Source organism: Saimiri boliviensis, chromosome 7 (assembly GCF_048565385.1).
Source record: "Saimiri boliviensis isolate mSaiBol1 chromosome 7, mSaiBol1.pri, whole genome shotgun sequence".
Lineage (NCBI taxonomy): Eukaryota > Metazoa > Chordata > Mammalia > Primates > Cebidae > Saimiri > Saimiri boliviensis.
Window position 1 is genome coordinate 100,670,700 of NC_133455.1, and position 27,731 is coordinate 100,698,430.

General features: G+C 43.0%; 1 protein-coding gene across 19 annotated transcripts in view; it reads right to left on the bottom strand.

The window, feature by feature from the left end:
• The window catches only part of RIMKLB (ribosomal modification protein rimK like family member B), a 79,638-nt gene extending 55,678 nt beyond the window's left edge, over window positions 1-23,960 (bottom strand). For 11 of the 19 annotated variants that reach the window (XR_005580074.2, XR_005580072.2, XR_005580073.2 and 8 more), the window contains exons 1-2: window positions 23,610-23,958; window positions 5,663-5,893 (exon numbers count right to left, since the gene is read on the bottom strand). Coding sequence is in view for 5 of the 19 variants with exons in the window: in XM_074403116.1 (XP_074259217.1) it covers window positions 5,663-5,837 (175 nt within the window). In the remaining 14 variants the exon portion in view is untranslated. Of the gene's footprint in view, window positions 1-5,662; window positions 5,894-20,653; window positions 23,216-23,609 lie in introns of those variants that run through there. The other 8 variants (XR_012518552.1, XR_012518551.1, XM_074403116.1 and 5 more) reach the window with 7 other exon arrangements.
• Window positions 23,961-27,731: the final 3,771 nt, after the last annotated feature.

Genomic DNA, 27,731 nt, shown 5'->3' on the forward strand with positions numbered 1-27,731 from the left:
AGAACTAAACAAGATGAGGAAGAAAAAAATGAACCAAATGAGGCGTTCAACAAAGAGAATCATTTTTAAAAAATCAAACGAATTCTATAGCTAGAGAAAACAAATGACTGAATTGAAAATCTCCCTAGGGAGTGAGCTTGAAGACCGATCATCTAAAAATCACCAAGTCAGTGAAAGAGAAACAAGAAAGAATGAAAAAGACTGAAGAATGGCCAGATATAGTGGCTCACACCTATACAAACCTAGCATTTTGGGGGGTTGAGGTGGACAGACTGCTTAAGCTCAGCCTGGGCAACATGAGACAACCCCAACTCGACAAAAACAAAACTTAGCCAGGTGTGATGGCACGTGCCTATAGTCCCAGATACTTGGCAGGCTGAGGTAGAAAGACGACTTGAACCAAATGGCTCTACCAAGTGGCTTTCCCATCTCTCTCCCTCTCCTTGGGCCTCCCTATTCCTTGTGATAACAATATTGAAATTAGGCCAGTTAATAATCCTACAGTGGCTCTAAGTGTTCAAGGACAAGAAAGAGTCACATATCTCTCACTTTAAATTGAAAGATTAAGTTTAGTGAAGGCGGCATTTTCAAGGCCGGATGAGATGGCTCATACCTGTAATCCCAGCACTTTGGTAGGCTGAGGCAGGTATATCACCTGAGTTCAGGAGTTCAAGACCAGCCTGGCCAACATGGTGAAACCTCATCCCTACTAAAAATACAAAAATTAGCCAGGCATGGTGGCAGGTGCCTGTAATCCCAGCTACTCGGCAGGCTGAAGCAGAAATGCTTGAACCAGGAGGCGGAGGCTGCAATGAGCCAAGACAGTATCATTGTACTCCGGCCTGGGCAACAAGAACGAAACTCCGTCTCAAAAAACAGCTGAACAAGGAAAATATAATTCTGCTAGCCCAAGGACAGTCCTACAACAGGCAACGGTATAGCACACTATTCATTATTTTAAAACAGGCATATATTGGAGTGAATGTTTCAAAAGTTTTTAACTGATGAAGTTACTCAACAACAATAAAAAACCTTGGAGGATTAGACAATAAAGAGATACAGAAGATTTGGGAACGGCAAATATAACTAGAGCCATAATTCTGAAAGATTAATTTGACTACAGTACATTAGAAGATGAATTTAAAGTGGAAACAAATTTAGAGGTTACTCTCCAACAGTTCAGTCAACTTTGATTTCATTAGCAGTAATAAGAACAGACATTATTTCAGATATATTACAAACAAAACAGACAAGTCTTTTACAACATTATTATTTGCAAGTAAGGGAGAATGAACAACAAAGTTGGCTTCGTGATTTCTTCAAGCTTAGGCTAGGAAGAGGATACCATTAATAGAAAAGACTAATAATGGAGATAGAACAGATTTGTAAGGGAAGTTCAAGAGAGAAGTTTTACATACACTGGCACAAACGGAGAGGCAATGAGGAAAAAAAAAGCAAAAGCAAGAACTTCTATGCCTTCTCATTTACGATTACCCGCTCTCTTTAACTTGACTGTGAAAACACTGCTGGCATAGATGACGTGTAACATTTCTAAAACAGCTTTGAAATATAATTCACATACTGTAAAATTCATCCATTTAAAGTATAAAACTGTGGTTTTTAGTATTTTCACTGTATTGTACAAAATAGTCACAATTTTAGAACATTTCCCTTATCCCAATTTGTTTAAATCTCTCCATTTAATTCTGTGAAAGAGGCTGTTTCCTCATCTGTATAACAGTAATATCACTTCCTCCATAAGACATGAGTTAAATAATATATGAAAAATGTAAAAAAAAAAAAAAAAAGAAAGAAAAAACCCTCCTAGGAATGCCTGAATGTATAGGAGGTGCATCAACAAAAAGTCTTAAAACTTTAAAAATCAGATTTAGGCCGGGCGCGGTGGCTCAAGCCTGTAATCCCAGCACTTTGGGAGGCCGAGGCGGGTGGATCACAAGGTCGAGAGATCAAGACCATCCTGGTCAACATGGTGAAACCCCGTCTCTACTAAAAATACAAAAAATTAGCTGGGCATGGTGGTGCGTGCCTGTAATCCCAGCTACTCAGGAGGCTGGGGCAGGAGAATTGCCTGAACCCAGGAGGCGGAGGTTGCGGTGAGCCGAGATCGCGCCATTGCACTCCAGCCTGGGTAACAAGAGCAAAACTCCGTCTCAAAAAAAAAAAAAAAAAAAAAAAAAAAAAAAAAAAAAAAAAAAAAATCAGATTTAACACTACAAGGGAAAAGTACATTTCTAAAGGTTTTTAATATCAAAATGACAAAAGTTGTGTTTAATGAAGATATGAAAATGCTAGAGAGGAAAAGACAATTTTGAAAAAGAAAAGAAAGAGATACTGAGGTGGGAAGATGCCTTGAGCCTGGGAAACTGAGGCTACAGTGAGCTAAGATCACACCATTGTACTCCAGCCTGGGTGACAGAGTGAGGCCCCTTCTCAAAGAAAGAAAACAAACAAACAAACAAACAAAACAGAAAAGAAGAAAAAAGCTAGAGGGCTAACTAAAGTCATTAAAATTTGAAGCCATGGAAAGCCCCACTCAGGTACCCCTTTCTCTCACAGGAGAGAGAGCTGATCTATTTTCTCTTTCTTTTACCTATTAATTAAAATATTGGTCTTCACCTTGCTGGGCACAGTGGCTGATGCCTATAATCCCAGCACTTTGGGAGGCCAAGGCGGGTGGATCAGGAGGTCAGGAGTTCAAGACCATCCTGGCTAACACGGTAAAACCCCATCTCTACTAAAAAAACAAAAACTTAACCAGGCACGGTGGCACGAGCCTGTAGTCCCAGTACTCAGTAGGCTGAGGCAGGAGAATTGCTTGAACCTGGGAGGCAGAGGTTGCAGCGAGCCAAGATTGCACCACTGCACTCTAGCCCAGGCGACAGAACAAGGCTCTGCCTCAAAAAAAAAAAAAAAAAAAAAAAAAAAAAGACATATTAATGGTAAGGCTAGCTCAATGAGAGAAAGGTAAATTACAGAGACAAGAGAAGCTGAGATAACAAGACAGTTTTGACAGAAAAAAGTTAGAATGGCACAGAAATGCCACTTGAGCATAAAATGAAAATGTTTACTAGGTTACTGGGAAAAATGTCAAGAGCAATGGTTTTCAATCCTAGATCCTTTTCAACCTATACAGTTTTAAAAAACAGAGATGCCCAGTTGGGCGCAGTGGCTCACGCCTGTAATCCCAGCACTTTGAGAGGCCGAGACAGGTGGATCACCTGAGGTCAGGAGTTCAAGACCAGCCTGGCCAACACGGTGAAACCCCATCTCTACAAAAATACAGAAAAATTAGCCAAGTGTAGTGTTGTGCACCTGTAATCCCAGCTACTCAGTAGGCTGAGTCAGAATTGCTTAAACCTGGGAGGCGGAGGCTGCAGTAAGCCGAGACCATGACATTGCACTCCAGCCTGGGGGACATCTGTCTCGGGGCAGCGGGGGGGGGGGAGACGCCGATTTCTATTTCCCAAATTTTGTGTTATTACTTGTTAGCCACTAGATTTCATAAGGAACTATGGCTATAGCCTTTGGTTTTCCAAACTCCAGAAGCCTTGTTGGGAGCGCTGTTGAGTGAACTAACGTTTTACACTGGTATGTCTCGTCTCATGCAGACTTCACAAACATGGCTCTTAAAACAATAGTGTCTGAGTTTCTGACTCCAATTTTAATAACTGTACATATACGTATACTGAAATAGCTCTGTAAGTTGAACAAGCATGTCACAGATAATGAGTTTTAGAGAAGATTTAACTTGATCAACGGTCTCAGTCACGGATATGAGAGGGGTACAATGTACATTTATACTTTTCATTCATAACTTAACAAAGTGATAAAAACTTTACATTTATTTGTGTGATTGTCTGGATAATGTTAACCTTATCCTTTAGAATACAGGGGGACTATATCTTATTTCATATACCATACGACTATCGAGCACATAGTAAATGCTTAAATAATACTTAATGAAAGACTCTATCCCAGATCTCCAGAATCTAAATAACTAGGTATTGGACCCTGTATATCAGGGAATATATACTGAAAAGAGAATTATGCTGGAAATGAAATAGTGAGCATCATCATCATAAAGCCAGTAACTACATTCAAGAAAACAAGAGTAGGTGGGCACAGTAGCTCATGTTGTAATCTCAACAGTTTGGGAGGCCGAGGCAGGCAGATCACCTGAGTTCAGGACCAGCCTGACCAACATGGTGAAATCTTGTCTCTCCTAAAAATACAAAAATTAGCCGGGTGTGGTGGCACATGCCTATAATCCCCAGCTACTCAGTAGGCTGAGTAGGCTGAGTAGGCTGAGAATTGCTTGAACCCGGGAGGCAGAGGTTGCAGTGAGCCAAGATCGTGCCACTGCACTCCAGCCTGCTTAACAAAGTAAGACCCTATCTCAAAATAAAAGAACAACATTTACCCATTTAAGTAAAACAACAAAGAAACATCTATGGTTAACAAAAGATACCAAAAGTACTGTGGATGAAATAAATGCTACAAGAGGATTGAAAATAAAAGTGATGTTTTCTAAGAGATTATACTTAGTGTGATACTCAACCTATGGTAACATTTTATTAATTTAGACAAGACTCTAGATCGGTTAAGTAGCCTGTGAATGAAATTATCCTACCATGGTAGATAAAGTAAGACTTTATTATGTTTTACATAGCATTAATTCTCATAACTGTCTTTCTCTACTTCATTGATTAGGAAATTAAATCACGGGGCTTCAGTATAATTCTAGTCACAAAGCAAGAAAGTGATCTAAGACGTATTAAATTTTTTGTATCATTAAATTATGAAATATTTTCTGAAAGCCAATCAAAAATTCCATTTATGACACCATATAATTCTCCCTGACAGAAACTACCAATTTAGCTATAGCAAGCCAGCCATAAAACTTTCAAAAGCAAAAATTTTGAGTTTCCTGAAAATCAGTTTTAAAAAAGTGGTAACTTTTAAAGAAAGTGAAACTCACTAAAGAATTTCTCTATTTTTTTAGGATATCTTCCCCTTGCGATCCTAAAACAAATACAAACTATTAAAAATACTAGAAATATTTATCACTAATTGAGTTAAATCATTAAGACACCTTCACCTATAAGAAAAACTGTTTTAGTTTATACTGCATGTATAAAGTATTTTATAAAAAGGAATCACATGGATTTAACTTATTATTCAAGTATTACTCAAAGAACCTCCAAAGATACAAATTTCCTTAGGAGTACCTTACAAACAAGGTATTTTAAAACTAGAAGACAGTAAAAATAACAGGAATTAGAGAATCAACTTCACTTTTATTTTTAAGAGACTGTGTCTTACCATGTTGCCCAGCTGGACTCAAACTTGCGGACTCAAGTGATTCTCCCACCTTAGCCTCTGGAACTTCAGGCATGGGCCTACTTTGTTTTATTGTTTGTTTTGAAAGTCATCATTAATTTCCCTCACAACTGTTTCCTAACACAGTAAGTTAATAAATATTAGTGTTCACATTTACCTCCATAAAATGTATCAGACCTTGTAATTAGAAGACACTTAGTAATGACAAGGCTAACAATTCCTCTGTCCTAATTATTCCTAAAACATGCAAATTCATCATATTCTAAGTAAAAATCCGGAAGATCAGTTAGTATAGACTTACCCAGGTTTCCTTGCTCGATTGTCAGCACCACCTCGTCCATCACCACAGCCCTAAAGTCCAGTTCCTCCTCACAACATTTGGCCTTCAATGCTCGTAAAATCTCTTTTTGAGGATAGTCTTCCCTGATGCGACGATCTGTCAAAAACCACAACTTGGCAGCCACAGAGCTACACATCTTGATCAGCTTGTGCTTCCTTGCCTGGATTATTTCCTCTGAGATGTAATGTCTATCTAGATGGAAAAGAAAACATACATACAAGGTAAATCAAGGAATCTACTTGATTTCTGGATTTCATATAAGTAAATGCTGTGATTATAAACTAATTATACAAACAGGAAAAAACAAGTGGAGAAACACTATTTCTTTTTCCCTTTTATTCAAACTAAAATGTTTATACACTAGTAATACGGAAACTGACCACCTCTTCAGAAATATGATTTCTCTATTTTTCCTTGGGGAAGCTGCCACTGCAACTTAATAATTATAGCTGGTCACTTAGCACAAACTTTAAATAACATTCCCAATATTACATGTTGTCTAGGAATGCAGTTTAATCTAATCACTGACTTTTTGTTTTACCTCCTCCCTCAACATTCTGTTCTTGATATAAAATGAAATTCCAATCATCAATGTATCTCCATCTTTTCAATCATCAGAAATCGCACTTAAGTATATTTTTGCATCTGTGGCTAACTTTATATTCAATTTTCTTCCCTGGTTTTGTTATAGGTATGCAGAAAAAAAAAATAGGTAGTAGCACTTATCTTACTAGGTAAGCTTCAAGGATGAGGTCATTTACATAGTAGCTTCAGCCAAAATAAATAATTGGAGAATGAGCAGAAGAGCTCTCAATAACCAAAATAAATGTCCAGGTCCATTCACAAATTTCATTTATTTCAATCAGAGGACAGCATGCTCTTACTCAGTATTTTTATTCTTTCTATAAATAGAATTTTTAAAAATAAATGCAGTTGTTTACTAAAATGCATAAAGGGACTGTTTCTTCAGACAGTGTTGCTTCTGAGTTTGTATCATGAGCAATGTAACATTAAAAATCATCTTCCTGAGAAGCAGAAAAGTTACAAGTTTCAGAACAAGCAACAAAAAGATTTTTTTAAGTGTTTACAAAAAAAAATGTCAACTATCATTCAAGTATAATTCCAGATAATACTGCACAACTAACATGAAAAAAAAGTCCAGGGCAAAGAGTGCAGGAAGAAAAGGCCATAGAGTAGATTCCTCTAAGAGGCGGCTGGACATGGTCCACCCTTCCAGGTACGAGCAAGAAGGGCCTGCTCCACAGTGCACACGGTTTAAAAGCAGAGCACTGCTGGGCAGGGCACCACCAGAGCCAATGGCACACATTCCCAAGCACCTTGAAATGCCAAGCCTTCCACATTTCCTTACCTACTTCTCTTTTAACCCACCTACTGCCCCATAATCTATTGCCTCGAAGGCATAAGTCTCTGTTAAGCAGGCTATCTAAACTGGGTATGACAGTAACTGAGCTTACTTACATGCTAGGAAGGAACTATGCTAACTATGTCAGATGCTCTAGGGTTAGCAGTTCTGAATATTTAATAATTTTTTATTTTTAATTATTTTTTGAGATAGAGTTTCACTCTTGTTGCCCAGGTTGTGGATATGGTATTAACTCACCTTACACATAGGAAAGAACTACGCTAACTTAATGTCGGATGCTCCAGGGTTGGCAGTTCTGAATATTTAATATTTATTTATTTATTTATTTATTTGAGATGGAGTTTCACTTGTGTAGCCCAGGCTGGAGGGTAATGGCATGATCTCAGCTCGCTGGAACCCCTGCTTCCAGCGATTTTCCTGCCTCAGCCTCCCAAGTAGCATGTGCCACAATGCCCAGCTAATTTTGCATTTTTTTTAGTAGAGACGGGGTTTTGCTATGTTGGCCAGACTGGTCTTGAACTCCTGACCTTAGGTGATCTGCCCACCTCAGCCTCCCAATGTGCTGTGATTACATGTGTGAGTCACCACACTTGGCCATATTTAATGATTTTTTAAAATAAACATGTTTTATTCTTTCAAATATGTTTATTATTTTAAATACCATATTCCCTCCAATTTCGGTCAATTTGTAAATTATGAAGTATAATATCTGCGCTAAAGTCTGCAATATTTAAATGTTATTGCCGGGCGCGGTAGCTCAAGCCTGTAATCCCAGCACTTTGGGAGGCCGAGGCGGGTGGATCATGAGGTCAAGAGATCGAGACCATCCTGGTCAACATGGTGAAACCCCGTCTCTACTAAAAAAATACAAAAAAATTAGCTGGGCATGGCGGTGCGTGCCTGTAATCCCAGCTACTCAGGAGGCTGAGGCAGGAGAATTGCCTGAGCCCAGGAGGCAGAGGTTGCGGTGAGCCGAGATCGCGCCATTGCACTCCAGCCTGGGTAACAAGAGCGAAACTCCGTCTCAAAAAAAAAAAAAAAAAAAAAAAAAAAAATGTTATTAGGCCAGGCAAGTGGCTCACATCTCTAATACCAGCACCTCGGAAGGCAGAAGTGGGAGGATAGATAGAGCCTAAGTGTCTGAGACCAGCCTGGGCAACATGGCGAGACCCTGTCTCTAAGAAAAATTTAAAAATTAGTCAGATGTGGTGGCATGCGCCTGTGGTCCCAGCTACACAGAAGGCTGAGGTGAGACCACTGGAGTGCAGGAAGCTGAGACTGCAGTGAGTTATATTAGTGTTACTGCACTCCAGCCTAAATCATAGACCAACATCCTATCTCAGAATAAATAAACAAACTTATTTATTAGAAAATAAGGCCAGGCATGGTAGCTCATGCCGACAGAAAAAAGAAAATAAAAAAAGAAAATAAAAAAATCAGTTGGGCGTGGTGGCAGGCATCTGTAATCCCAGCTACTAGGGAGGCTGAGTCAAGAGAATTGCTTGAACCCAGAAGGTGGAGGTTGCAGTGAGCTGAGATCATGCCATTGTACTCCAGCCTGGGCAACAAGAGTGAAACTCCATCTCAAAAGAAAATAAAAGAAAAAAAAAAAAATGATGATGAGGACCAGGCCCATTAAAATGAAAAATATATAAATACTATGGCTTCCCTACAACAGGATATTTCACGCATATTACAGGCAATAAGCCTTATGCACCCTCCTCCTTGAACAGAATGTTTCTGATACACTTCTATGAAAGTTTTCTTGAAAAGAGATTTCCATTTTAACAGCAGTATGGGAAAGGTACAGAGCAAACCTGCACTATCATCTCAACCTGATGGGACAACTTTTTCTTATGGGTTGCACTTCAGTCTCCTCCCTGTGGACAATCACGGGGAAGGCCAGTGTGTCCCTGACCAGACACTGTATCCAAAGAGATAACTGCTCGTTAGGAAGAGAGGTTATACCCACACAGGGCCTTCCAGGGCACTTGGGAAGGTCTCACTCAGAAAGCAAAGCTCCACAAAACAAAAAGTTACACCAGAAAGCCTGATGTAGAATATCCTCAGCTTCCCTTGACAAAGGAATTGTAAAAATGCCCTAAAAATGTCTGTAATCAGTAGTTATTAAAAGACTCTATCACTGACCTCCAATACTCTGAAACTATGTCCATGCCTTGGCCTGACTCTTTCAAGTTTAACTCTTGAAATTTGTCCGTTAGCAGATTTTTGCCCCCCTGAAACAAGGTCTCACTCAGTCACCTAGGCTGGAGTGCTGTGATGCAATCATAGCTCACTGCGGCCTCAAACTCCTGGGCTTAAGTGAAACACCTGTCTCCTCTACCTCCCAAGCAGCTGAGACAGCAGGAGCAAATCAAATCAGGCTCATTTTTTTTTTCTTGAGAGGGAGTCTCCCTCTGTCATCCAGGCTGGAGTACAGTGGGGCAATATTGGCTCACTACAACTTATGTCTTCCATGTTCAAGCGATTCTCCTGCCTCAGCCTCCTGAGTAGGGATTATAGGTGTCTACCACCACACCTGGCTAATGTTTACATTTTCAGTAGATATGGAGTTTCAACGTGTTGCCCAAAGTGATGGGATTACAGGTGTGAGCCAACAGGCCTGGCCTCTAATTATTTATTTATTTTGGAGGGTAAAGACATGGTCTCACTATGTTACCAAGACTGATCTCAAACTCTTGGCCTCAACCAATCCTCCCACTTTGGTCTCCCAAAGTGCTGGGGTTATGCTTGTGAGCCACCATGCCCTGCCAATTAATGATTAATTTCACTGCATTGCAGGATTTCACCTGGAGTGTGGCAGTTGCTGCCCCAATAGCAGTCAAAATGGAATGTTATAGTCACTAGCAATTGGAAAGTAGAAACATTCTGCTGCTACTGATACGTGAGTAGTCAGAAATTACATGGGCTACAACGTTTCCAATGATTCTGAAATCAGAAAATAGTAATATTCCCCTCTGAAGAGCCACAAAGCTTTCAGTCAACCTGTTTTTCTAGGCCAGGCATGGTGGCTCCTACCTGTAATCCCAGAACTTTGGGAAGCCCAGGTTGGCGGATCACTTGAGGTCAGGAGTTTGAGACCAGCCTGGCCAACATGGCGAAACCCCATCTCCACTAAAAATAAAAAAATTAGTCAGGCGTGGTGGTGCATGTCTGTAATGCCAGCTACTAAGGAGGCAGAGACAGGATAACTGCTTGAACCCAGGAGGTGGAGGCTGCAGTAAGTGGAGATCGTGCCACTGCACTCCAGCCTGGGCGATAGAGTGAAACTCCATCTCAAAAATAAATAAACAAACAAACTGGCAGGGAGCCTCACTTTGGGAGGCTTAGGGGGGCAGATCACTTGAGGTCAGGAGTTCAAGACAAGCCTGACTAACATGGTTAAGATCCCGTCTCTACTAAAAATACGGGGAAAAAAAACAAAACTAGTCAAGAGTGCTGGTGCATGCTTGTAATCCCAATTACTGAGACAGCTGAGACAGGAGAACTGCTTGAACCTGGGAGGTCACGGCTGTAGTGAGCCTAGATTATGCCATTGTATTCCAGCCAAGGAAACAGCAAGACTCCAACTCAAAACAAAATAAACAAAAGAACACATTTTTCTACATTAAACCTCTGATTACCAGGTACAGTAATATCTCCTTATGCACAGGGGATAACTCCAAGACCCCCAGTGGATGCCTGAAACTGCACTATACACACACACACACACAGTTTTTTTCCTAAACATACATACCTTTGATAACATGTATATTAGGCACAGAAAGGGATTTAAAATAAAACAAGTATAACAATATACTATGACAAAAGTCATACGAATGCGGTATCTATCCCATGCTCTCAAAATATCCTATTGTACTGTGTCGGGGGTAACTGAAACCACAGAAAGTCAAAGTAGGGAACGTGAAACCTGTCTAGTGGCACACTCTCATTCCCACAGGAGGACATGTGGCTAGCCTTCCTCGGTGCCCAGGCAATGGAGCCTCCCCAACAGCTGCTGCAGCAATAGCTACTCGCCTTCTTAGGGCTGCTCCAACTGGATTCACATCTGAGATGCCAGAAACACTGGGTGAAGACTTAGATCCCAAAGGTAGAGGCTCCAGGTGTACCTGCCTGCTTCTGCCCCTCAATGGTTCTCCCCCAGCCTTGGGCACAGCTGTTTCCTCTTAACAGAATTTTAAAACATCTACTTTTCTACCTTTCCCGTCTGCTAACATCAAAGAAAAAAAAACCACACACACACAGGAAAAAAAAAAAAAAAAAAAAAAATGCTGAAAAAAAGTCAAAAGGATTCTAGTAAATCTAAACAGTATAGGAGCTCAAAAGTACACCAATAAAATGACAGTCTTGCTAATGATCCCAAATCTATAAGTTCAGATAATATTCACTATTTTAAGACAGTACAGTCCTCTATAAAATAAAATGGTTACTTTTTTCCTAGTAGTTTAAAGGAGGAAGCTTGGTTACCCAAAAAGATACCTGTATGAAAATATTCTCCAGTAGCAAAAGATAAATGCATCATTTGCAAATGTCCACATATAGATGAGTACTATACAGTATTCTCCCTCTTAGAATGTAAACTCACGTCAGCCGGGCGTGGTGGCTCAGGCCTGTAATCCCAGCACTTTGGGAGGCCGAGGCGGGTGGATCACGAGGTCAAGAGATCGAGACCATCCTGGTCAACATGGTGAAACCCCGTCTCTACTAAAAACACAAAAAATTAGCTGGGCATGGTGGCGTGTGCCTGTAATCCCAGCTACTCAGGAGGCTGAGGCAGGAGAATTGCCTGAACCCAGGAGGCAGAGGTTGCGGTGAGCCAAGATCGCGCCATTGCACTACAGCCTGGGTAACAAGAGCGAAACTCAAAAAAAAAAAAAAAAAAATGTAAACTCACGTCAACCAATCCCATCCTCTCCCCCAGTGTATCAAGAAATGTATCAAGAAAAACAATGTATAAATATCAGATGCCAAATAAATACTACTGAAAAAAGTACCTTTTTTGAAATAAAGAGAAATTCTACCAAGAGAATTTCTTTTTGAGACAGTTTTCCCACACAAACTTCTGGATCAGCATACCAATAAAAAACAGCCCTGAATCTTGGAATACTCAGCCAAAACTAATTAGAAATCTTAAAGTGCTTCATTCATCCTCTGAAATAGGAACTAAAGAGACATTTGTTTCACTACTTGAGATTTCCTAGATTTTTTTCTAGGGTAGTATTTTAGAAAGTACCACTTTTTTTCTCCCAACTTTTAATTCCCATTATTAGACCAATCCTAGGAATAATTTTCTACTTTAAAAGTTTTTCAAGTCAACATTCTGGGATCTAATACTTAGTGTTCTGTTTCTTACTGGATCAAATTTCCTTAATAAACAAAGGAAAAATTCAATGTTGAGAGTCAAAATCTCAAAATACATTACAAATATTTAGAGTTTCCAAAAGGATGTTTCCACATATTCTGTACAGAAGACAAAGATTTCTATTACATCACAGAATAAAAGGAAAAAAGTTAAAATGAAAGATCATTTCTTTCCCTCTCATCTTTCTTATGAGGACTCTTCCCAAAAGTATTTATCCTAGTATAGAAAAAGCAAAAAAAATCAATCTATCATCTGATGATATTAAGTTACCTCTTACTACTAAGAAAATTCATAACATATGAGCTCCAAATTCCAACTACTGAAAAAAATACATATTCTAATATACAATAAAATTTCTATAGAATTCTATTGTAACATATAATTTTAACAGCATTTATTCCATTTGTCAATACAGACTTGCTTTGGGAATAACTGTACATAGGATAAAAAAATAAAGACTCGTTTTATATATTATTCACTCTTGGATAGGAATCACAGAGTTGAATCAGGTTTGTGGAGAAAACAAATTGTGTCTCTTAAGAGTGTGATATTACAAAATACATATTTGATCTTCAAACCTGTTTCCTGGCATACTAGTCTGAAAATCATCACAATCTCCAAAATGGTATCTTTCTGTATGCTAATACTGACAGATGGCTGGCAGCCCCTAGGCAGCTTTAGTATGGGGGCTGGTCACCAGAAGACCAAGGCATGATTAGAGGGCTGGAAACTTCAGTCTCATCCCCTAACCTCTAGAGAGGGGAGACAGGCTGATGGTCAAGTTGATCACCAATGGCTAATGGTTTAAATCAGTCATGCCTATGTAATGAAGTCTCAAAAAAAAAAAAAAAAAAAAAAAAACACCAAAGAACTGGGTTCAAAAATCTTCTCAATAGCTGAACACAGAAGATCCTGGAGGATGACATACCCAGGAAGGGCAGAGAAGCTCTGTGCCCCTTTTCCATACCTTGCCCCATGTATCTTTTCATCTGTATCCTTTATGATACACAGGTAAACATGTTCCTTAAGTTTTGTAAACTGCTCTAGCAAATTAATTGAACCCAAAAACGGGGTGGTGGTAACTCCAACTTAAAGCCATTCAGTGTTCCGGCTGAAGTCCAGAGGCCTGTACTGGAGGGGGACACGGCAGGAGTTTGTTTTGGGGACTGAGTACTTAACTTGTCGGTGCACTCAACCAGGGGGATATAGTATCAGAACTGAATTAGAGGACACCTAGCTGGTGTCCATTGCAGAAATTATTGTTGGTAAGGAGAAATCCCCATCAGTGGGTCTTCGGTCTGTGTTTATTGGTGTTGTTGAAGTAAGAAATAGCACATGAATGTTTTTTCCACACTTTCTCATAAAGTTTTAGGTATGCTGTAAAGTCTCTTTTTCTGTGACTTTCCTCCTGATATCTCTCCTTCTGTACATAATCCCCAGAGTTTTTATTCTTAAACTCTGCTTTCCACTTTCAAGAAATGTCATCTGAATCCAGGTTTGAACTATTACTGACCTACTGACCCACTAGATACCCCTTTCTCAACTAAATTTCAGACTCTTATTTCAATGAGCCTACAGGGCATCCCTACCTAAATGCCACCCACTGTTGCCTCAGTTGAGCATGTTAAAAAAAAAAAAAAAAAAAAAGAATGGGTGTGGTGGCTCATGCCTGTAATCCCAGAACTTTGGGAGGCTGCGGTGGGTGGATCACCTGAGTTCAGGAGTTTGAGACTAGCCTGCCCAAAATGGTAAAACTGTCTCTATTAAAAACAAAAAAAATTAGCCGGGTGTATTGGTGTACATCTGTAGTCCCAGCTACTCAGGAGGTCGAGGCAGGAGAATCTCTTGAACCCAGAAGACCAAGGTTGCAGTGAGCCAAGATCATACCACTGCTCCAGCCTGGGCAGCAAGAGTGAAAAGCCTTCTCATTTAAAAAAAAAAAAAAAGGCCGGGCGCGGTGGCTCAAGCCTGTAATCCCAGCACTTCGGGAGTCTGAGGCGGGTGGATCACAAGGTCAAGCAATCAAGACCATTCTGGTCAACATGGTGAAACCCCATCTCTACTTAAAATACAAAAAATTAGCTGGGCATGGTGGCGTGTGCCTGTAATCCCAGCTACTCAGGAGGCAGAGGCAGGAGAATTGCCTGAACCCAGGAGGCGGAGGTTGCGGTGAGCCGAGATTGCGCCATCGCACTCCAGCCTGGGTAACAAGAGTGAAACTCCGTCTCAAAAAAAAAAAAGAAAAAAAAAAGGTATTAAATTTTATATCAACCTGGTGAGGCTATGGTTCCAAGATGTTTGGGCAAACACTAGTCTACACATTGTCGAATGTATTTTGTAGATGTGGTTAACATCTATTCAGCTGACCTTAAGTAAAGGAAATTACCCTCCATCATGTGGAGCAGCCTCATCCAGTCAGTTGAAGGTCTTGCTAAAAAGCAAAAAAACCGAAGGAGAACTCTTCCTCAAGACTCAGGACTTGCAGACTCACAGAAATCCTACCTGAGTTGCCGGCAGATTTTGAACTTAGCAACTCTGCAATCACGTGCCAATTGCTTAAAATATGTATACAATTGTATATATTTACATATATACATATATATATATATACACAGATATATATTCATATATACATCTTATTGATTCTATTTCTCTGGAGAACCCTGACTGATATACCTATCCTTATTAAGGCACTCAATTCAGAAAACTGGGTATCAGTTTTTATTTTCACCCTTCCTTCACTGTTTATACAAAGCTAATTCTATCTCCTAAATATTAATATTATCACTTGCACTTTACTCTTTTCTGTTCGTTTGTTTTGAGATGGAGTCAAAAATCTGTTGCCCAGGCTGGAATGCAGTAGCATGATCTTGGATCACTGTAAGCTTTGCCTCTGGGATTCAAGCAATTCTCCTGCCTCAGCCTCCCAAGTAGTTGGGAGTAGCTGGGACTACAGGTGTGCGTCACCACACTTGGCTAATTTTTCTATTTTTAGTAGAGACAGGGTTTCACTATGTTGGCCAGGCTGGTCTCGAACTCCTGACCTCAAGTTATCCTTCCCTCAGCTTCCCAAAGTGCTAGGATTACAGGTTTGAGCCACCATGCCTGGCCCACTTTACTCTTATCTCCAGTATGTTCAACTTATGACACCTGGATTACCATAAAAGCCTCCAAACATATCTTCTGCCCTCTGTCACTTCCAATTTTCTAAACATATTATATTGTTTCATGCTTCCTGCTGCTTGGAAGATATACCCAAAAACACTTACCTATTTAGTAAACTGTGAGCTCAAATGGTTTTAGTTTTGGGGCTTGTGTGTTTTAGAGTTGAGCTCTTGCTCTGCACTAAGCCTGCAATGACACAATTGCAACCTCCAATCTTGGGTTCAAGTGATCCTCCCACTTCAGCCTCACAAGTAGCTGCGACTACAGGTATGTACCACCACACCCAATTAATATTTTCCTTTTTTATTTTCTTTAGAGGCAGGTTCTCACTATATTGCCAAGGCTGGTCTCAAACTTCTGGCCTCAAGCAAAATTCTCCTGCTTCAGTATCCCAAATAGCTGGGATTGCAGGCGTGAGCCATGGCTCAAGTGTTAACGCATTCATTAAGTAAGACATACTCTGAAAGCATGACTTTAGGAGTTAGGGAAAACTTAACACGTGTTAACATTTGCACCCAAGCCTGAGCCATTATTATACCATATAATTAAGGTTTAGTTTTAAAAACTAGGGTCTGCCAGTGCTATAAGATGAATTTTTAAAGTCTATGTTTTCCTGTAAATGGTCATACCTTTTTTTTTTTTTCCCCCCAGACAGACTCTAACTCCATCACCAGGTGCCAGGCTGGAGTGCAGTGGCGCAACCATGGCTCACTTCAACCTCCGCCTCCCGGGTTCAAGCAATTCTCCTGCCTCAGCCTCCCGAGTAGCTGGGACTACAGGTGCGTGCCACCAGGCTCGGCTAATTATTTTGTATGTTTAGTAGAGACGGAGTTTCACCATGTTGGCCAGGATGGTCTCGATCTGTTGACCTCATGATCCGCCCGCCGAAACCTCCCAAAGTGCTGGGATTACAGGCGTGAGCCACCGCGCCCGGCCCAGATGGTCATACTTTCTAAATGACACTATTTGTTATCAAGACAATTTCTCTTTCACAGGTTAAGTCATTACTGAACACATGTTCAACAAGCAAGCATATTTAGGTGATCTGAGTTTATAAAACACCATTTTTCTTCCCAAATCTTTTTTTTTTTTTTTTTTTTTTTTTTGAGACAGGGTCTCACTCTGTCACCCAGGCTGCAGTGGAATGGCGTGATCTCAGCTCACTGTAACCTCTGCCTCATGGGTTCAAGTGATTCTCCCACCTCAGCCTCCTGAGTAGCTGGGACCACAGGCACACACTGCCCCACCTGGCTAATTTTTGGTAGAGATGGGGTTTCATCACGTTGCTCAGGCTGGTCTCAAACTCCTGACTTCAAATGATCCACCTGCCTCAGCCTCCCAAAGAGTTGGGATTACAGGCAAAAGCCACCATGCCTGACCCACAAAACACTTTCTCTATATATTTTGTCACTTACTCTGTATATAATAATGTGAGACCACAGACTTCTATTATCCCAATTTAAAGAAAGACCAGCCCAAGATATCACAAGACTCAAGACTGGAATTAAGATTTTCTATTTCTCTATGCTTTTTTCCTACAAAGAAATCAGAACCATCAGAGCTAATTTGAATAAAAAAATAAATTCACATTTTGAGTAATTATATGTACCAAATACAATGTGAGATGGTTTATTTTTATCATTTAATCCTCACAACCATCCCTCTGCAGTGTGTTATGGTTTTCATTTGGCAGTGACACTGTTCTAGCAGAGAGGTTAGATAACTTGTTTGAAGTCACAATTAGAAAGTGTTAAGGGCCAGGCAGTGACTCACACATGTAATCCTAGCACTTTGGGAGGCTGAGGCAAAAGGACTGCTTGAGCCCAGGAGTTTGAGAACAGCCTAGGCAACACAGTGGGACCTCATCTCTACAAAAAATAAGCAATTTGGGAGGCTGAGGTAGGAGGGCTGCTGGAGGACAGGAGTTTAAGATTGCCCTGGGCAACATAACAAAACTGTCTCCAAAAAAAAAAAAAAAAAAAAAAAAAAAAAAAGTTTCTCTGTAATCCAAACAACATTTCTTTTTTCTGTTTTTTGAGAGGGAGTCTCGTTCTGTTGCCCAGGCTGGAGTCCAGTGGCTTGATCTTGGCTCACTGCAACCTCCACCTCCTGAGTTCAAGCAATTCTTCGGCCTCAGCCGAAGTAGCTAGAATTATAGGCACTCACCACCACGCCCAGCTAATTTTTGCATTTTTAGTAGAGATAGGGTTTTACCATGTTGACCAGACTGGTCTTGAACTCCTGGCCTAAGGTGATCCACCTGCCTCAGCCCCCCAAAGTGTTGGGATTACAGGTGTGAGCCACCGTGCCCAGCCTCTAAACATTTCTACTGATTTCACTTAATAGAAGATACTTACATCAAATTCTTTCTGGCACAAAATTTGAAAACAAATCCTAGACTTGACGCACAGTACAGTTCAAAGTCCCAAGGTTTTCCATATTAAACATGATAAACGTCTAGCCTTCTGCCTAAATTTTCTTTCCAGATATTACTTTGAAAAAGGACTTAGAAAGCTATTCATTTACTCTCAAGCCCAAGGCTTTACAGATATGGCTAACTAAATCACATGTCAAAGAAATAAACAACTGACAACTCTAAAGCCTCAGGGAAGAATTCCAAGGTTGCTATTTGGGCAAACCTGCCTGACTTTTCAAAATGCAGTTTTCTGATAAAGTATGAGAAATTCAAACACTCCCCAAAACTGGAGTATGATAGAAATAGTCTGATCTTTTTTTTGGGGGGGGGGTGGGCAGACAGAATCTCACCCTGTTGCCCAGGCTGGAAGTACAATGGTGCCATCTTGGCTCACTGCAACTTCCATCTCCCAGGTTCAAGCAATTCTCCTACCTTGGCCTCCTGAGTAGCTGGGATAACAGGCACTCGCCACCACGCCCAGCTAATTTGTTTTTGTATCTTTAGTAGAGACAGGGTTTCACCTTGTTGGCCAAGTTGGTCTCCAACTCCTGACCCTGTGATCCACCCGCCTCAGCCTCCCAAAGTGTTGGGATTATAGGCGTGAGCCACTGCACCAGGCTGAAATGGTCTGATCTCATACAGCAATTCTATATTCCGTTTTAGAGACTGTATTTCTAAATTTAAAGGAACATGAAGAGCTAGCATCAGAAGGAAAAAAAAGAAATGTATGAAGCTGAATACAGAATAAAAGCATGTAAGAAAGTAACAGGTCTGAATCTTTTTTTGTAATAATTTGATATACTGACACTTTTGAAATAAACAGTAGTAAAATTAATCAGGCATGTAAATGTTTAAATAGATTTTTGTTTTGCCAGCTCATCAATTCACAAATTAGTATACATTTACTAAGAATCTAGTAGACTCCTCCAGATACTGCTGGGATAACTGACAGATGAAAAATACAGAGATTATCTAAATTAATCTGTAAACTCCATGAAGACAGAACCCATAACCATTTTATTCCCTGCTGCTATCCACAGTGGGAAACATAGAACCTGATATGTAACACTGAGAAGGGATAGAACATATTTTAATAATCTGCTCTACTAAGTTGTAAGAGCATCAAAAAATCATAGCTATTATAATATTAAATATCAGGGAAATGTGTGTCCCCATAAGATATACTTATTTTATTTTTGAGATGGAGTCTTGCTCTTTAACCCAGGCTTGAGTGCAGTGGTATGATCTTCTAAGTTTTCTGCAATCTCAGCCTCTCAGGTTCATGCAATTCCCCTGCCTCAGCCTCCTTAGATTACAGGTGCATGCCACCACACTTGGCTAGTTTTTTAATTTTTAGTAAAGAAGAGGTTTCGTCATTTTGGCCAGGCTGGTCTTGAACTCCTGACTTCAAGTGATCCAGTAACCTCAGCCTCCCAAAGTGCTGGAATTACAGGCGTGGGCCAGTGTGCCTGCGTTCCATAAGATCTAAATGTAGTTATCTAAAATTCATATTTAATGTTTCAGGTTCTCTTTAAAAAAAAAAAAATCAGACCTAATGCTTACTTTCCATAATGATCATATAGCTGATCCAGAAATAATTAGCTTTGCTAACAAAGTTAGAAGAAAAAACAAAAACGTAATTTCAGAAAGAAAAAAAAAGATATAAACAGATGGGTTCCATGCAGACCAGCCTCTAGGGGAGTAGAGTTGGCTAGCTCTGTGGCTTTTGTCCTCCAAGCCAATTTTGAGAGGGGAAAAAACACTGGAAAAGAAAACATTAAAAATAACATCATGGCATTAGTTACCATGAAGCCAGAAAGTCAGTACTTTTCTGCAAACCTAACACGTACATGGATACATATGGCACATAAATCTGAAATGTATTATGTACAGATACTTTTGGAGGTACTATCTTATTTCTTAACAATCCCTAATATGACAACCAGGAAAATCCATGTCATGAGAGACAATTTCCAACATCTGTACGTAACCTCCCTACTCAGCCTCTCCTGAAACAACTGCACATATCAGCATTTAAAAACAATACTTTTAAATGTTTTAAAAAACATTTAAAAATAATACTTTTTCCACTGCTCCTATCACAGTCTCCTCCTCTCTCAGATTCTGAAATAACATACTACAGTTTTTTGTTTTTGAGACAGTCTTGCTCTGTTGCCTAGGCTGGAGCGCAGTGGTAAAATTTTGGCTCACCGCAACCTCCACCTCCCAGGTTCAAGCGATTCTCATGCCTCAGCCTCCTAAGTAGCTGTGACTACAGGCATGTACCACCACGCCCAGCTAATTTTTACGTTTTTCACAGAGATGGGGGTTTCGACATATTGGCCAGGCTGGTCTCCAACTGCTGACCTCAAGTGATCCACCCACCTCGGCCTCCCAAAGTGCTCGGATTATAGGCGTGGGCCACCACACCTGGCCACAAAATTACAGTTTCTGAACGCTCTTTTCTCATTTGCTTATGACTTAATCCCACTTGCAAAATTTCTTTGTAAACTAATCTGCATTAAAACAAAGTCCTTCTATGAATGTATATCCCTAAAGTGCCCCCAAAACAGTTGTCAGCAAGCAACACACAACAAAACTCACCCTCCTTACTTTATGTTTGGTTCTCTCTCTTCACATGTTGTTCGTGGTTATAGAAGTTCTTCCTCCACCCATTTTCACTCAGTTTATGTCTCTATGCCTGCTCCCCAGAGGAAGATGATAAAAGCTACTCCTGCTTTCCAAAGTGTGGAACAACTGACTCTGCTCTGTCCCCTTTTCCCAGCCCCTACCAGTGTTCATGGTTGGTCGGTCTTTCTGCTCAGAGAGAAGAACTTTGAGAAATAAATCTAGTGACTTACCCCAGCAGCAAATCCTAGGTGGATACAACTTGTGAAAAGGGTAATTGGGAGATATTTTTAAAAATATGTTTCTCCATGTGCCACAACAAACCAACGCCTTAAGCTGGGTTCGTGTTCACTGATCAGAGAAGTGTTTCTTCACAGTATGACTGAGAAGGAGTAGAAGATAGAAATTCTAAGACTTTACTGGTAATTTCCCTCTGGAGAGGAAAAGGGGTCTGATTGAGAAGGGAAAAACGAAGGGGATAATTTCTCGTCACTCTCCCTGCTCCTCCCTAGATGCTACCACTGACAAGAGCATATTAAATAAGGACTCTAAGGAAACATGGGCAAAGTAAGAAGCTATCCACTAGAAGCTAAAATAAGTAGAATTTCAGCTGGTAGCCAATGGGCTAAAGGTAAAATTCTCAGCTCCTTACCCCCTGGCAGGGGGCAAGGCAGGAAGAAAAAAACGGTTCTTGACTGAGTGAAGGATTGTATGTGACTGAATTTGCTGTTCCCCTTCTTGGTTCTGTTCTCAGAATCACAGACTGCCCCCCTCCCTGATAAGCGGACTCCAGCACCTGGTAGGGATAAGAGAAGACAAGAGAGAAAAAAAGGGAGACAGAGAAAGATAAAAAACATCAACAGCTATGTTGCCAAACTAACAACTAAATAAATGACATGAAAGAAGGAAAATAACAGCACTAACCAAGATAGAAAGGAATAAACATAAGATTGATTACCTCAAGACAAAATAGGTCTCATCCCCTTTCACACACTAACCAAATAAAAGAGTAACCATTAGAAAAGAAATTTATGATTATTTTTAAAGTTAGAAGTTTACATACTAAAATTTAGGAATTAAATGTTAAATCTGAACGACTGGAATTTCAGACAGTGTTTTATTTCAAACGAATATCTTAAAAGTATGCTGATAATTGTTGTTTTGTTGTTTTTTTTTTTTTTTTTTTTGAGACGGAGTTTCGCTCGTTACCCAGGCTGGAGTGCAATGGCGCGATGTCGGCTCACCGCAACCTCCGCCTCCTGGGTTCAGGCAATTCTCCTGCCTCAGCCTCCTGAGTAGCTGGGATTACAGGCATGTGCCACCATGCCCAGCTAATTTTTTTTATTTTTAGTAGAGACGGGGTTTCACCATGTTGACCAGGATGGTCTCGATCTCTCGACATCCACCCGCCTCAGCCTCCCAAAGTGCTGGGATTACAGGCTTGAGCCACCGCGCCCGGCCGATAATTGTTTTTAAGAAATCATTTTATTGTTATTACTCATCTTTGAGACTGAGTTTCACTCTTGTTGCCCAGGCTGGAGCGCAATGGTGCAAACTCGGCTCACTGCAACCTCCACCTCCTGGGTTCAAGCGATTCTCCTCCCTTAACCTCCCAAGTAGCTGGGATTATAGGCATGCGCCACCACGCCCGGCTAATTTTTCTATTTTTTTTAGTAGAGACAGGGTTTCTCCATGTTGGTCAGGCTGGTCTCGAACTCCCGACCTCAGGTGATCACCTGACCAGGATGGTCTCGATCTCTCGACCTTGTGATCCACCCGCCTCAGCCTCCCAAAGTGCTGGGATTAACAGGCGTGAGCCACCGCGCCCGGCAAGAATAAATTATTTTTAAAACTAGAAGAAATGGCCTTTAAGCTACCCAATATTGTTAAAGGAAAAAAAAAAAAGGAGATTTAAAACCGTGTAAATTTCAACGGTTATAGTTAATAATTAGCAACACTCATAAACATAATGAACATATCAAGCCCACAAAAAAAAATCTTCACAGTAGGCTACCCATACACTTTCATTACCGATTTAGAGTTCAACTCAACTCCACAAAGATGTGGCAACAATGTATATAAGTAATGGGAAAACGACAGCATATTCAAGGAATGTACATGGCAGTTGCATTGAGCACGGTGAGTGTCATAATGCCACTCACAGAACAGAATTACCGCCCCATCTCTGCTCACAACACACATGGGATAAAACAGCGGAATCACAAATGTGTGATCAGAAACATGGATGTATTAATAACATCGAAGTCATTCATGTTATCGATTAACGTTATTAATTAACCGTTCTGGTGTGGGGGGTGAGGGGAGGGGCGTGTGATATTTACATCATGCTCGAATTTTTAAAAAATCGAAACTAGGCAAGCAATCATTCGGTCACCCCCTTCTCATTCAGAGGGCTGCCAGAGGAAAAGGTGGAATGACCGTCACTCTCTCAAACTCACACGTGAGGAGGGGCGGTGGCACGGGACCGCGGTACACCACCCTCCTCCCGCGGCCACACCGCAGGGTTCGAGAAGGAATGAAAGGGGGGGTCGCGGTCCCCCGGGGACAGGCCGGCGGCCCGGGCCCGCCTGCAGCCGGCGCTCCGGGGTGACCACACCCCCTCCGGCAGGGACAGCGGACTCCCTCCGCCGCCGCGTCGCCGCCCCCCGGCAGGGCTCGCCCGGTCTCACGCACACGCCGCGGGCCGGCGCCTCCCGGCACACGCGCCAAAGCCGGGCCCCGCCTCGCTCCCCGAACACGCCGAGGCGCGGCGACCACCGGCCTCCAGCGGCCCCGGCCCCGGCGCGCTCGGCCCGGTCCCCTCCCCGGCCCGGCCCCGCTACTCGGGAGACCCGTTCCTCGCACCGGCCCACCCGGGAGGGCGCGCCCCGCCCACCGCTCCCCCCGCGGGGCGCGGCCACCGACCGCTCACCTGGCTCGCGGGGCGCCTCCCTCGCTCTCGGCCGGCGGAGCCCAGCTGCGGCCTCCGAGGAAGCGCGGGCCGCCGCACGGCTGGGAGTGGGGCCGGGGAGGAGGGGGAGGGGCCGGCGTTCCGGGAGCCGCCTCCTTTCTCCGCCGCCGCCCGCGGCTCCTGCGGCCGGGCCGGGCGTCCTCGCACGCTCGCCGGGTTCCTCACAGCCCCGCGGCCCTTCAGCCTCGCCCTCACCCCACGCCACACACCCGCACCCGGCCGCTCCTCGCTCCCTCACTCGCCTGCCGCGCGCGCGCGACCCCGCTCACACACAGCGCGCGCGACGCCGGCGGAGCCCGCCCCGCTCCCCAGACCGAGCGCCGCCCGCCCCCCGCTCGCCCCCCGCTCGCCGAGGACCGGCGCGCGCCCCGGCCCCGCCCTCCTGGCGCGGCGGGCGGGGGGCGGGGGGCGGAGGAGCTGGGGGCGGCACGGGGGGCGGCGCGGCGGGCGGCGGTGGGGGGGGCGGGGGACGGGGGGAGCGGGGGACGGGGGGGCGGGGGACGGGGGACGCGCGGGAAGGAGGAGCTGGGGGCAGCGCGCTGGCGGCGGGGGGCGGGGGGCGGGGGGCGGCGGCCGGAGGGGCGGGGGCCGGGCCAGCGCGCCGAGCGCGGCCGAGCGGACCTGACACCTGCGTCCGGACGCGCCCTCCTGGCGCCTCGCCCGCGCCCGAGCCATCGCTGGCCTGAGGAGAAGAGACGCGATGGATCGCGCGGGGGGAGCGACAAGGGAGCGCGAGGGCGCTCCGAGGACGCGCCTCCCCACCCGCCGCCAAACCGTCTACACTGAGAAGGAAACGGATGGGGGGGCGAGGTTTGTTCCCACCCCGAAACCGCGAGATTCCGTGGCGCGCCCCCCCGCCCTCACGCGCCCCGCGCGGGGTCCCGCCCGCGTCCCCACGGCCCCGCGCAGCCCTTCCGCCGGCCGCCGCCCAGAGCCCGCGCTCGCGGGGGTCCCTCCCTCCGGCCGGCAGAGGGATGGAGACAAAGGTCGTCCGTACCCAGAAGGTCTTCACCCGCGAGAGCAGTGGAGGCAGCGCCTCTGTCCGCCGCGGGGCGGGTGTAAACCCGGGATCAGCGCCCCGGCCGGAGCTGGAGCGCGCCCGCTCCGTCCCGGAAAGCGCTGCGGACCCTGGACGAGCCGGCTGCCACGCTTCCTCGCAGCCTTTGTTGTGAGAAGATAGAAAGAGTGGAGTCTGGAGTCGTCGTGAGAATGAAGCGAGATATTTTAGGAGCATTTTGTGAATGCTAAAACTGTGTAAAAATATATATAGCCTGAAGGAGGCTAAGAATACGGATGTTCAACTATGCTGTGACTTTTTCTTAAGGGGGGAAAAAAACAAGGGCGGGAGACGACCTCCCCGGTTTTCATGGAAGATTCATTCCAAATAACTTCGGTCACCAGAGAGCCCAGGGGCACCCTCAGCACTGTGCTCACCAGGTCGCCTTCGTGCTGGCCTCTGCCCTGTCTCGGTGATGTCAGCTAACAACTTTTGCGTGCTCCTCTCCCAGTCAATTGCCAGTATGATTTCATCTTCTGCTTTTAAAAATTTCCTTCAGGGTCTCGAGAATCCTTTAAGAGACGCAGAATAACCTAGGGTGGTACCTGCTGGATGCAGACTGCCTAGATGGGATTTCTAGTTCCACTACCTATGTGATCCTCTGCAGTCATTGAGCCTCTCTGTATTTTAATCGGCTCAGATGTGAAAGTGGGGATAAAAATAATTAACTACTTCATGGAGTTGTCCTAAGGAGTAAATAAGTTAATAAGTATATAATATTTAACACCTGACAAAGAGCAAGCGCTGTTGTGTTTAGTGTTATTACAGCGTTACATCCGTCAGAGTAACCTAGGATAGGCGTCGACTTTAAGCCCTGTAAGATAGATAAACTATCCTGAGAAAGCGGGTAAGGTCGACAGAACTTGAATGTTGCTATTTACTTCCAATCTGATGTTCGGCCCCCGGGACATAAAGTACATTCAACTCAAAGACCAAGAGAAGCCTATTTTGTGATCAAGGGAAACTTGATCACAGAGATACTGATGCTGAAAATCTGGCAAAATAAACAGTGAAATTGACACAGGAAAAAAGTTGTACAAAGGATCAATAATATTTATTCCTTCTCTTAAGGAATCCAATTCATGGTAACTGTGCATCCCCAGAAAAAGTGGGTTGTACTGGTGAAACTGTGGATAGGAAGTATGACTATTAACTCACTTGGCACTTGCCCCTAAAAGTTGTTATTCAGTGTATTGCTACTATGTGCCACATGCATTCTAAGATATTCTCATGTATATAACAACGTTGCTTTTGACTTAAGCTAATAGGGGGTAAAACAAAGCTCAGGAGTGTGTTTAAAAAAACAAAGCCAGGCCGGGCGCGGTGGCTCAGGCCTGTAATCCCAGCACTTTGGGAAGCCAAGGCGGGTGGATCACGAGGTCAAGAGATGGAGACTATCCTGGTCAACATGGTGAAACCCCGTCTCTACTAAAAATGCAAAACATTAGCTGGGCATAGTGGCTCGTGCCTGTAATCCCAGCTACTCAGGAGGCTGAGGCAGGAGAATTGCCTGAACCCGGGAGGTGGAGGTTGCCGTGAGCCGAGATCGAGCCATTGCACTCTAGCCTGGGTAACAAAAGCGAAACTCCGTCTCAAAAAAAAAAAAAGTTGTTATTCAATGTATTGCTACTATGTGCCATATACATTCTAAGATATTCTCATGTATGTAACAACGTTGCTTTTGACTTAAGCTAATGGGGGTAAAACAAAGCTCAGGAGTGTATTTAAAAAAACAAAGCCAATGATATGGCTTATTTTATTCTGATATGGGTTATTTTAAACAGATTACCATTATCATGATATTGTTAAGATAATGTTTATGTGAATAATGACCAAATTCATCCTTCATACTTTTTGTATGAAGTAATGTAATAAGGGAGCAAAAATTATCTACACCATTTCCATATTGGAAACCCAAAGCTCAGACAGGCTGTGCACAGATTCAGTCATAATCTTTGAGCATTCATGGTTGGTATGGTTAGGCAGCTGTGGACTCAAATCTCTTTTGGGTAGCAACAACCTGCTGGAAAATATTTTAAGTAGTTTTTCTTGGCATGATCATGCACCCCTCATTTTTAACCAGTGAATTAGTATTATTCAGGAAGTTCCGGGGTCAATTGAATTCCCTGGGAAGACATGCTATAAGTAACCTAGCATGTCTGAAGTCAGATCAATCTGATTTGAAATCCTAGCTGTATTTACTAGCAGCATGAGACTGTTGCTTAACTTCCATAAACCTCAGTTTTCTCATCAGCAAAATGATCATATCAGCACCACTTCGTTAAGATGGAAGGATTAATGTGGTAACTCAAACATAATGCATAACATAGTAAGTGGTCAGTGAATATTAGCTATTATTGTTTAAGGCTAATTAATACCAAAACAGTCAAATAGCAATTCAGAGAAATTACACAATGTTTAGATGTATCTGACAGTCATACAAATAGTTATACATATTTACTGCATATCCTTATGAGTGTGAGACCAATTCTATGGGTGGGTAATGTCTTCAGGATGGAATTAGGGTTCATCCTTTGCCTGCACCAAAACACTTCCAGATTTTTGTTCTTACTCCTAGACACATGAGAATCAACAGGAGCCTGGTGCAGTGGCTCACGCCTGTAATCCCAGCACTTTAGGAGGCTGAGGTGGGTGGATCACCTGAGGTCAGGAGTTTGAGACCAGCCTGGCCAACATGGTGAAACCCCATCCCTATTAATAAGACAAAAATTAGCCAGGCTTTGTGGCACATTACTGTAATCCCAGCTACTTGGGAGGCTGAGGCTGGGGAATCTCTTGAATCCAGGAGGTGGAGGTTGCAGTGAGCTGAGATCAAGCCATTGCCTTCCAGCCTGGGCAACAAGAGCAAAACTCCATCTCAAAACAAACAAACAAACAAACAAAAAGGTCTTTGAAGAGAATCAACAGGAGAGCCTGCGTGTGGTGGCTCATATCTGTATTCCCAGCACTTTGGGAGGCTGAGGAATGTGGATAATTTCAGGTCAGGAGTTCAAGACCAGCCTGGC